Source organism: Uloborus diversus, chromosome 1 (assembly GCF_026930045.1).
Source record: "Uloborus diversus isolate 005 chromosome 1, Udiv.v.3.1, whole genome shotgun sequence".
Classification (NCBI taxonomy): Eukaryota; Metazoa; Arthropoda; class Arachnida; order Araneae; family Uloboridae; genus Uloborus; species Uloborus diversus.
Window position 1 is genome coordinate 106,160,848 of NC_072731.1, and position 12,020 is coordinate 106,172,867.

Below are 12,020 nucleotides of genomic sequence, written 5' to 3' on the forward strand. Positions count from 1 at the left end.
GTTGCAGGATTTCAAATGCTTTGATCAAGAGAGAACCTATCAAGCACACTTCCACGGATTTATGGACTATTTTAACACAAAATCAATATTTAATTATACTATGATATTTTAAAAATTTGTTTTGATGTCGTTTCTTCAAATTAACTTAACAATTGGAAATTTTTAATTTCCAACCTTCTGAATATGCTTAGCTGCATTGTTTAAATATTTGAAACAATGATTTGAATTCTGACAAAATGGTAATCAATTGTGCAAAACGTTCAGATTTGGGTCGTAAAACAGAAAAAAAAAAGAAAAAGGGGGAAAAAAAAAACAAAAACAAAGCCAGATTGTGAAAAAATTATAGTTTTGCTCAAAAAGAAAAAAATCTTTCAACTTTCAAAGAATTTATTTCAGCTCTGCTTCTGAGGTCTGGAGACTTTTCTTTGATGACAAACTTTAGGTTATGACACTCAAGCCTTGTTTCAGAATTTTATAGTTATGTCTCCCTTGCTTCTTTTCTCTTATGTTTCTGTACCTCATTTGACCAAAAGTTTTTAAACGCCGTTTTATTGAGAAAACTAGCGGTTTTGCTTGTCTTTTTAAGTGCAATCATTCAAAGATAATAACGCCGCATTTTAAAAGCAGATTATTCATTCACATGAACTTCCTTTTTTTTTTAATGAGTAGTATTCAACATAAAACCTGAATTAACCAAGACTAAATTTTACCAAAATTAATATTTAACGAAACACCGATTAGTGATCAAAATTATTCCTCCTTCCTTGTGCGCACAGTGTGCTCCGAGCAGTAGGCCTTTGACTCAAATCCCACTGTAGCAGTCATTGCTGTGAGACACGAAAATGAGAATTAGTAGCTATGTTGAGGGATGGAGGTAAGGGGAGATCACTGTGACCTTCCGAAAGTGTCCTTCGTTGGCAAACTTTGCCTGACGATTTGGAAAAATTATTGGCCAAAATTTTTGTTTGGCAATTTGGAGTTCTATTCAGCAAATTGAGAGTTTGCACCCTCCAAAACATCTAAGTTCGGGGCGTCCCTGGCTGTAACCTTTTGTTTACTTGTCCAAAATTTGCTTTGTAGGATATTTTCCAGTTTTGTTTTCTTAAGAATTCTCAAATTCGTGGCCTGTTTCGTGATTTTCACTACAGAATAATTTATTTATTCTTTGTGTTTAGCCTTTTTTGTTACCTTTTTTTTTCGTTTTATAAACATTTCACAAGGTAAGCTGGGAGAAGAGATTTATTTGTATTTTATATTTTTAGCAAAAGTATTGAGAAAGAGGATTTAAATACTGAACAAGGTTGGTTGCTTGAGAATTTTTTTTTTTTTTGAAAACTGAAGCCTGTGAAATGCAATTAGTTGGTAAAGGTCTTAAAATTAAAAAAAAATTTTTCATAAGGAAATGATTCACAGATCTCATCTACTTTTTTTCTCCGATTTGAATGAGCTTTTCGTAATTTTAAAGTAGCATTACAAACATTGTTGACCCTAACTTTCAGAAGTTATCTAAGAGGACAGCTGCTATTGCATAAAGTGCTCTGCTGCAAAAAACTCATGAACTAAAAACAGAAAATACCACCTCTTCTTTTACATCACCAAATGAATGTTATTTTTCAACAATTTGAACATAATAATAATAATAATAAACTTTTCATGTTTTCAATACAGCTTTACTGCTTTCCACATTTTTTAATACATTTTTTATCAATATTAAGAAGGAGATAACAGGACCTTCGCCCGTTTTAAGTCTTCTAAAAAAAAAATTCCCCCAAAAGTTCTTTGTTTGAGAAAAACCCTCATGAATTGAAATCAATTTAAAAGAGTATAGTCTATCTCTTGTCAATTTAATAGCTGAGAAAAAATGCAAATGAAAGAGAAAAGAAATGAAAAAAATTGTAAAATTTTATTTAGCTTCGAGATATGAAAATATTAGTTCTCACACTGCTCCTTTACGTTATATCGCAAATACAAGTAAAAAATAAAGATAAATGTGAAAAATGGGCCGGAAATCTTAATCGGGATCGCATTTCTCAGCTTGGAGAAAAAGATATATATATCTTCTCCCTCCAACGGTCCGGAAGCTAAAAATCACAGTTTCAACATTTCTCCTACCATTTCTGCCAATACCCTCATTAATCTTTTTCAAATTGACAAGAACCTACCTACCTCCTCCCTTTGTAGAGGCATTTCTAACATTTTTTCAGTCTTAGTGACTTTCTCCTTTCACTCCTCAGTAGCAGCGGCTACAGCTTTTGAACCCCAGCACTTGTTTCTTATCTCGATCCTTTTCTTTTTTTTTTTTCGTTCTCTAAAAGCAGTTGACTCGCCTATCACGTTTCTGATCACCGAGTGCTGAAAGAATTGCTTCAACTGTTACATAACCGTTTAACTGAGATAAATTTTAGAAGCGTTTGACGATTAAAAAGAGAAGATTATCTGGGAATGGATATGAGACACGTCTAGTTTTTTTTTGTATCGTTTGCATTAAGCATTTACTTTTATAAACACAAATAAAAGAGAAAAAAACTGCGACTTGCACAAAACCATTCTACTCTAGACAGAATAAAACAATATTAAAATGAATTAAATAAATCTCTTGTAATTTTTCTAATATATAATAATAGCTATAATAATAATTTTAAAAATAATTTAAAAAAAATTTTGTAGCATTTTTCTACAATAATTGTTTGCAGATGCAAGGAAAAAAAAGCTACTAAATTGATGATTAAGGTGAAAAAACAACGTAAATAAAGCACAAATATTCGAGAAAATGCAGCATATAGCTATTTCAAGGCTACAATGGAGCCTCTTCATCAGTGCAAAAAGCTCACCAACACAACCAGAAGTTGCGAGAGAACTGACAAAAAACAGGTGGACACCGGTATTTATACCAATGAGAGCCAACCAATAAGAATACATTAACATGACAACAAACAACCAATCAGCGAACAGCATGTACGCTCCGGGCTCAAAACAAGGCAAGAGACAACCAATCAGAAGCCAGGAGACAAAAAGAGTGCGAGACACCAAAGAAACAGGAAAGGCAATTATAGAAATTGCTTCCAAATATCATGAAAAAATGGAGTGCTGGAAAAATCATTGACAAGATAATGAGAATTTTTCCGAATATGGTAAGCTTCCCAGAAATCGAGGTCATAAACCGAAGAACATTTACAAATAATCTTTGCAGATGAAAAATCAAAACAGTGACCAGAAATCCAGCAATGCTGAGCGATGGAAGAACGAGCAAGTTCTTTATGCTTAACATAGTTTTCGTGCTCTTTCAGACGGTGCTTGAGAGCACGTTTAGTCTGTCCAACGTAGCCAAGTCCACACTTGCAGGAGATGCTATAAATGCCCCAGTTGCTATGGCAATCAGTGGGGTCCTTTACGTTTGTAAATTTTATCTTATTAACTGGAGAAAAAGCTGTATCGAAACCAAATTTCTTCAAAATCTTTGCAACGTGATGACTAACTTTTGGATAATAAGGCAAAACAATAGTATACGAAGCACTAGAAGCAGAAACCTTTTCAGAATGAGAGGGCTTAATTAACTTATTATAAATTGAATCAATGATGCTAGGAGAATAACCACGATCGAAAGCCACTGCTTTAAGATAAGAAAGCTCAGCATTTAAAGAATTGGAGGAAGAACAGATGTTCAAAGCACGGAACACAAAAGCCTTGAATGAGGCCAACTTTTGGTTTGGAGGATGAGAAGAACATTTGTGAGGAGGTAGTGTAACAGCAAAAGGCTTACGAAACACCGAAGTCATAAATTCATCATTACTTTTAGTAATAAAGACGTCCAAAAATGAAAGAGAACTATCAGTTTCCATTTCAATAGTGAACTGGATGCAAGGATCGATAGAATTTAAAGTATAAAGTAAAAATTCATTATCAACTTTGTTTTGGTCAAGCAAAACAAAGCAATCGTCAACGTACCGAACATAGAACGGAAACGTTATGGTTTCAAAAAGTTTAGTCTCAAAATAGTGCATATAAATGTCACTTAAAATAGGACTCAAAGGATTACCCATTGCTAAACCTTCAGACATTCGAAAGTAAGTACCATTGAACACAAAAGTATTCTGTTCAAGACAAACACGAGTAAGTGAAACGAGTTCCTCAATCTCAAAACTAGAAAAATGATGCTCTTGGAGTCTCAATTTAAGACAATCCAATGCACCAATAACCGGTACATTAGTGAAAAGTGATTTCACGTAAAAAGAAGCCATCGTTAAACCATGAGGCTTAAAATAACGTAACTTCTGAACAAAATGAACAGAATTTCTGACAGTAAAAGAGTTGCTAACCAAAAGAGAAGAGAAGATAGAAACTAAATACTTAGCAAGTTTATATGAAGCAGTACCAATGTTTGAAACAATAGGCCTAAGCGGAATGTCGGGTTTATGGACCTTTGGTAGAGCATAAAATCTGGCACAATGTGCAACAGAAGGAGTTAAAGACCTTTTTGAAGACTCACTGATGATAGGAGAAGATTTCACAACATTTTTAATAAGATTAACCTCTCTAATACTAGGGTCTTTGTGAAGTGTCACATAAGGACCAACCGCAATGAGCTCATTACATTTATCTAAATATGAACTTTTGTCAAGAATAATTGTTTTGATTTTTCATCTGCAAAGATTATTTGTAAATGTTCTTCGGTTTATGACCTCGATTTCTGGGAAGCTTACCATATTTGGAAAAATTCTCATTCTCTTGTCAATGATTTTTCCAGCACTCCATTTTTTCATGATATTTGGAAGCAATTTCTATAATTGCCTTTCCTGTTTCTTTGGTGTCTCGCACTCTTTTAGTCTCCTGGCTTCTGATTGGTTGTCTCTTGCCTTGCTTTGAGTCCGGAGCGTACATGCTGTTCGCTGATTGGTTGTTTGTTGTCATGTCCCTGTATTCTTATTGGTTGGCTGTCTTTGGTATAAATACCGGTGTCCACCTGTTTTTTGTCAGTTCTCTCGCAACTTCTGGTTGTGTTGGTGAGCTTTTTGCACTGATGAAGAGGCTCCATTGTAGCCTTGAAATAGCTATATGCTGCATTTTCTCGAATATTTGTACTTTATTTACGTTGTTTTTTCACCTTAATCATATTGTAGCACAAAGCTTATATGATAATTTTTCATTTAACTTCCGCTTAAACGGGCCTTTGATTATATATATATATATATATATTTTTTGCATTTATTATGTCTGATGTGAATAGGTTTTGTAGTCTTAGACTGAAGAAGTATAGGTTTTTGGATCATTTGTCCTTTCTTTGTTCTTGTAAACGAAAGAGAATTATTCCCAAGTTTATCTCTTTGAAATGTAATCTTTCTTCATCTCCTAAAATTATCAAAGTGCTTTTCCTCTCCAAGTTAGCTCTGTTAAGAGCTCTTATTCAGGAAACTCGTAGGAAAATTTCTATTCTTGAAAATGAGTTGTTTAATTTACATCTCAAGCTTTCTAATTCCATCTCTAATTTTGATTTGATTGACAGTAAAAGTTGGAACAGGGTTCTTCAGTCTACTTCTAAGCATAGGTCTATTCATCGTAAGAAGTTGGAATCTCTTTTCGCAAATTATGCTGATAATGCTTCTGATGTTTTCCCTCAGGTGAATCAGAATGCTGTTCTTAATCTTTCTTCCAAACACTTGACTTCAGATCAGCTTAATGCTCTCAAACTTAATAACAATTTTGCTTCTGGTTCAAAACCTTCTTTTCCTAAGTTGTTTGCTCCAATTGAGAAAGCCTTTAGATTTAGTGCTCTCACTGCTTCTCAAAAGGACTCTATTAGGCATATCATTGCCAATACTGTGGATTTCAATTCCAAATGGACTTCAAATACTTTTAGCAAGCATGCTAATTCTTCCATCAAAGTTTTGTGTTCTGATCCTGATCTAGTTGTTACTAAGGCTGATAAAGGTGGCCAAATTGTTATTCTTGACAAAAGTTCATATTTAGATAAATGTAATGAGCTCATTGCGGTTGGTCCTTATGTGACACTTCACAAAGACCCTAGTATTAGAGAGGTTAATCTTATTAAAAATGTTGTGAAATCTTCTCCTATCATCAGTGAGTCTTCAAAAAGGTCTTTAACTCCTTCTGTTGCACATTGTACCAGATTTTATGCTCTACCAAAGGTCCATAAACCCGACATTCCGCTTAGGCCTATTGTTTCAAACATTGGTACTGCTTCATATAAACTTGCTAAGTATTTAGTTTCTATCTTCTCTTCTCTTTTGGTTAGCAACTCTTTTACTGTCAGAAATTCTGTTCATTTTGTTCAGAAGTTACGTTATTTTAAGCCTCATGGTTTAACGATGGCTTCTTTTGACGTGAAATCACTTTTCACTAATGTACCGGTTATTGGGGCATTGGATTGTTTTAAATTGAGACTCCAAGAGCATCATTTTTCTAGTTTTGAGATTGAGGAACTCGTTTTACTTACTCGTGTGTTTGTCTTGAATAGAATACTTTTGTGTTCAATGGTACTTACTTTCGAATGTCTGAAGGTTTAGCAATGAGTAATCCTTTGAGTCCTATTTTAAGTGACATTTATATGACCTATTTTGAGACTAAACTTTTTGAAACCATAACGTTTCCGTTCTATGTTCGGTACGTTGACGATTGCTTTGTTTTGCTTGACCAAAACCATGTTGATAATGAATTTTTACTTTCTACTTTAAATTCTATCGATCCTTGCATCCAATTCACTATTGAAATGGAAACTGATAGTTCTCTTTCATTTTTGGACGTCTTTATTACTAAAAGTAATGATGAATTTATGACTTCGGTGTTTCGTAAGCCTTTTGCTGTTACACTACCTCCTCACAAATGTTCTTCTCATCCTCCAAACCAAAAGTTGGCCTCATTCAAGGCTTTTGTGTTCCGTGCTTTGAACATCTGTTCTTCCTCCAATTCTTTAAATGCTGAGCTTTCTTATCTTAAAGCAGTGGCTTTCGATCGTGGGTATTCTCCTAGAATCATTGATTCAATTTATAATAAGTTAATTAAGCCCTCTCATTCTGAAAAGGTTTCTGCTTCTAGTGCTTCGTATACTATTGTTTTGCCTTATTATCCAAAAGTTAGTCATCAGCACGTTGCAAAGATTTTGAAGAAATTTGGATACGATACAGCTTTTTCTCCAGTTAATAAGATAAAATTTACGAACTTAAAGGACCCCATTGATTGCCATAGCAAATGGGGCATTTATAGCATCTCCTGCAAGTCTGGACTTGGCTACGTTGGACAGAATAAACGTGCTCTCAAGCACCGTCTGAAAGAGCACGAAAACTATGTTTAGCATAAAGAACTTGCTCGTTCTTCCATCGCTCAGCATTGCTGGACTTCTGGTCACTGTTTTGATTTTTCATCTGCAAAGATTATTTGTAAATGTTCTTTGGTTTATGACCTCGATTTCTGGGAAGCTTACCACATTTGGAAAAATTCTCATTCTCTTGTCAATGATTTTTCCAGCACTCCATTTTTTCATGATATTTGGAAGCAATTTCTACAATTGCCTTTCCTGTTTCTTTGGTGTCTCGGACTTTTTTTGTCTCCTGGCTTCTGATTGGTTGTCTCTTGCCTTGCTTTGAGCCCGGAGCGTACATGCTGTTCGCTGATTGGTTGTTTGTTGTCATGTTCCTGTATTCTTATTCGTTGGCTCTCTTAGGTATAAATACCGGTGTCCACCTGTTTTTTGTCAGTTCTCTCGCAACTTCTGGTTGTGTTGGTGAGCTTTTTGCACTGATGAAGAGGCTCCCTTTTAGCCTTGAAATAGCTATATGCTGCATTTTCTCGAATATTTGTGCTTTATTTACGTTGTTTTTTCACCTTAATCATATTGTAGCACAAAGCTTATATGATAATTTTTCATTTATACTAAATTGATGAATTAATTTTTCGGATAATAGTGATCCTAAACGTCGTCTGCTTTAAAAACAAAGAAATAATATGCGTTATAGTGATTAAAATAAGTGTGACAAATGTTGGAAAAAAAAAGATGTTATGTTTTATGTTTTTTTTTATTTAATTTCACTAAATTTAGTGTTTATTGTATTTGCTTTTATTCTTTTGTTTCCATAGCGTTTCATTCATTTGTTTTCATAGCGTTTCATTCATTTGTTTTCATAGCGTATCATCCATTTGTTTTTATACCGTTTATTTCATTTGCTTTCAAATGTATCTTTGCCTTTGTGGCACAACGTGCAAGATGCAATTAATGCTTAAAAGAAAAAAAAAAAACCTAGCGTAGAATCTCGGTTACTGCCTCCCGTTTTTCTGGATTTCCGGTTAAACTGGATCAAATTTTAGGATTGAAAATTTTTTTTATAGTTACACAAAAACGTTTTAAAATCATGATAGTTGAACAAGAAGTGTGCCTAACATTTGCTTTTTTATTTTGATTTAACGCACAACTTCTATATAAGTGGCACAATAAATTATATCAATCTGTCATACATCATGGCCTACTTTGAAGCGTCGGGTCCGATATCATTGAAGTTGAACAATATTGGATAATATAAGTAATAAAAGTTGGATTATGCAAAAAGATCTTATGAAATGTAATTAGAAAGTATTTTTTTAGACTGGAAAGAAATGCACGTCTGCTTATCTAAACATTCCTTTTGTTGTTTTTCCAGCATACTACACGGATCATCTGAATTTTTGTTACTTCGGAATGCCTTTGATCCAGTTAGTTCGGATAATCGAGGTTCTTATGTATGCCTTTCAAATACTTCAGTGACGTGCTTCCCGCCAGAGCAAACCAAGCAGAGCTTGGGCGCGCATAAAGTAATTTTCATTTCTCATTTGTATGTTCATAATTATCAGGAGGTATGAAAAAAAGAATTTCTTATCTTGACATTCACTGTAAATAAGTCAAAAAACCATTAATTAGTTGCTCACACGGCGATTTCCAACAGGCACGTACCCCAGGCAAAGAAAAACGAGAATCCACACGGCAAAAAGTCAAGCCTATGCACGAGAACAATTAAATGTGTCACACAGTGTCGCCGTGGCTCCTATCCAATGTTAAAAGATTGCTGTTGGTGCTTCTTCAGATTCGAAACCAAGCAAGCAGCTCCAAGTATGAGGAAATTGCGGGGTTGCAGAAGAATTTTTTTTTTTTTTTTGAAATCGTCTGGCTTCCTGGCTCTTTTTTTTTTTTTTTTTGGAGGGGGAGGGGATTTCGACAGGACGAAAGCTGTTTTCTAATCTTGGACTTATATCGGTTGAACGTGAACTGTTAAATGCTCTGAAAGATATTAACACGTTTTTTGATTCAGTAATTGAATATTTTTCTGCTAACAAGCGAAGGGGAATGGGATATTTATAAACGAACTGTTAAATTAAATGCACTATTTGTTTCTAAAGACTCTAAATTTGGTGGTATTTAGTAGCGTTTTATTACGGTTACATACTTTTAACCCCAGTTTCAGTCATTATTTGTTTTCTTAAAATGTAGCAAATATGCATTTCTAATATATTTGCGTTTTTAATCAGTGTTATGTATTACATATTTATTTTTGCTGCATTAAAAAAAAATCTATCCTAAATGGCAGTTACTAGAATTTACCCAGTTTATTCAAAAACAGATATACTACAAACAAATATTATAAAGTATAAGAAAAATATGAAGTAACTTGAATACAGCATAGCTACTTGGACATGCTCTTAGACAGGGCCGTTTTGTCTCTATGTGCAAGGTCGTGCGACGCACGACGGTGGCAGAGTCAAAAATGCACCTAACTCTACCAAATAAAAATGCTCCAAATAAGGGAAAAAATCTTTAAAAAAAATAATAATAATAAACAAATTTGAACTTATCTCTACATCTAGTGGTGGTGGTGAAATTATACTCCTCTTTGAAATAAAAACAGTAATTCATCTTCTAAAGTGAAAATTATTGTGCCTGAACATGCTATTCAGAATCAATCTTTTACAATGAAAACACGTGATGTAGATTAATGCATGCATTAGCATTTTTCTTAATAACTAGAAAGTCGCCCGTCATGGCATGACAGGTGAAAATTGCTTCTACATTTGAACGAAGCCACTGCATGTTTGGTGCTATTTTGATAGTTGAAATTGTAACCCTAATTCCAGTGGATTTACTCTAAACTCCAGTTGATAGAATAGTTAGTAATCCAACGTTATGAAGCACAAAAATTGCAAAATTATTGCAGACACGTGTTTCGGTGTTACAAGGAACACCTTTTTCAATGCTAAGAAGTGTGAGCTTCTGCATGCAAAGTCATCCGAGAAACGTTCATAACGTTGGATTACTAACTATTCTAATTTTCAGCACAAAGGTATTTATTCGTTATCCAGTAGATAGAGTTCATTGTTGACCATTTTTTGGTTTCTTCATTCCCCTGAAATGACAGTCTTACCAGTAAAACTGTTAAGTTACCGGATCGAGTTTGGCCTTGTCACAATAAAGCTTTTCCCTGCATATTAAACATTACCATAACATATTATCAATTCGGAACTCCAGCGCTCGAATACGCTACCTTGCGGTGGTTTACAAAACTGCAAATGAAACTAAAGCATTGCCACGTTGCGTTCCACGTGTGTCTGTTGACGTAAACACAGGCAGTTTGTTCTGAGTATTTATTAACGCAATCGATGTGTCTTAGTTTGCTTTCAGCTATAGAAATTAATTCGTCCCTTAGTAGTATTCTCGAGCTTCTCAAAATAATGTTAGTTTTCATTATTTCCTTAATAATTGGTGAAAGCGAAAATTCTGGATTAACAAACTTGGATAACGTTATACAAGGTAAACATTTTTATTGTTTTGTATGAATTTGTAAGAATATGGGGTTTATTTTTAATCTTAAATTAATTAAACTTACCATATTTTACAGCAGCATTTAGTTGGAATGGACAGTATGCAAAATATTTTCTTGAATATATTATCGTAGAACAAAATGAATAACCGAGAAAGAATTTACTTTATTCCTTTTATTCTCAGCTGAAAGGCTTCGCCAAATTTGTTTAGGGTTATAGTTTTAGTATAGTGCGAGCAAAGTAGCCTTGGCGAGATTTCGCGTTTTTAGTTAAACCATTTTTAATTTTTATCATGAGTGGAATAAAATGGTAGTAAGATTACAGAATTCGATAAGTGAAAAGGGGTGAATGGTCAATCAACTGAAAAGAAAACTACCACCATATATCCGTGAGAATTTTATTGATGATTTGCATAGCATGACACAATTAAATCGTAACTCAGAAATTAGAAAATCGAAACAGAAAATTTTTAAATTAACCGATTCGGGAATTCGAGAGAAATAACTCAGCTACAAATGGAAAACAATAAGCGCTAGCCAAGCAAGGCAAAAAAGTATCATCTTCTTTCGATAACAATTTGTAATGTCATATTAAATTTTCTAGCATTAATTGTTATTCTTGTCAGGCCACAATTATTATTTAGTTTTATCAAGAATTGATTAATATCGAATTCAACATCGTGGAAATAGCTGCTTAGAACTACGAACTACGTAGTTTCATTAATCTTTGACGTTTAGTAATGCTTCTTGAATTCTCATTTCTTTCTACGTGGGCCAGAATATCCACAAGACTTTGAAAATTAATTTAAAAAGAGTAAAGCGAAAAAATCATACGTACGAACAAAAATCACAACACTTTTAGCATTTTCTTCGTTACCGTGTGCGTTTGTTTTAGTTTTTAAGTCCGCCATTAGACAACGACTTCAGTGCCCCCTATAGTTCGTTGGAGTTGCGAATTAACATACTAGGGTGCGAATTTTTTTCGTTGAAGCACGCGGTTTACTCGATCATCGGCTATATGAGGATGTGGAACTGTGAATACGATTTCAGTATGTATATGGTACGTAAGGTTAAGCATACGAGGCGCAACAAATTTCCTGCTACCCATTTTGGTTCTTACAGCGAATATGTTGTATTATAATTTGTGTAATACGTCTTTTTGTGATTTTTAACTAATGTTCATGGTGATTCGATTGTTTTATGATAACAAATATTTAAAAAAGTGCA

At 34.0% G+C, this 12,020-nt stretch overlaps 2 protein-coding genes across 2 annotated transcripts; one reads left to right on the plus strand and one right to left on the minus strand.

Moving 5' to 3' along the window:
* Positions 1–3,657: 3,657 nt before the first annotated feature.
* Positions 3,658–4,588, minus strand: LOC129234219 (uncharacterized; the record flags this gene model as incomplete). The annotated part of the gene is given in 3 exon segments (XM_054868151.1): positions 3,658–3,720; positions 3,723–4,485; positions 4,575–4,588. Coding segments are annotated over 3 exon segments (840 nt in total), but the record flags the coding sequence as incomplete, so codon positions are not given.
* Positions 4,589–5,207: 619 nt separating this feature from the next.
* On the plus strand, positions 5,208–8,749 carry LOC129234226 (uncharacterized). The gene is made up of 2 exons (XM_054868163.1): positions 5,208–6,189; positions 8,646–8,749. The coding sequence occupies exons 1-2, from the start codon at positions 5,208–5,210 to the stop codon at positions 8,747–8,749; spliced, it is 1,086 nt and encodes a 361-aa protein (XP_054724138.1).
* Positions 8,750–12,020: the final 3,271 nt, after the last annotated feature.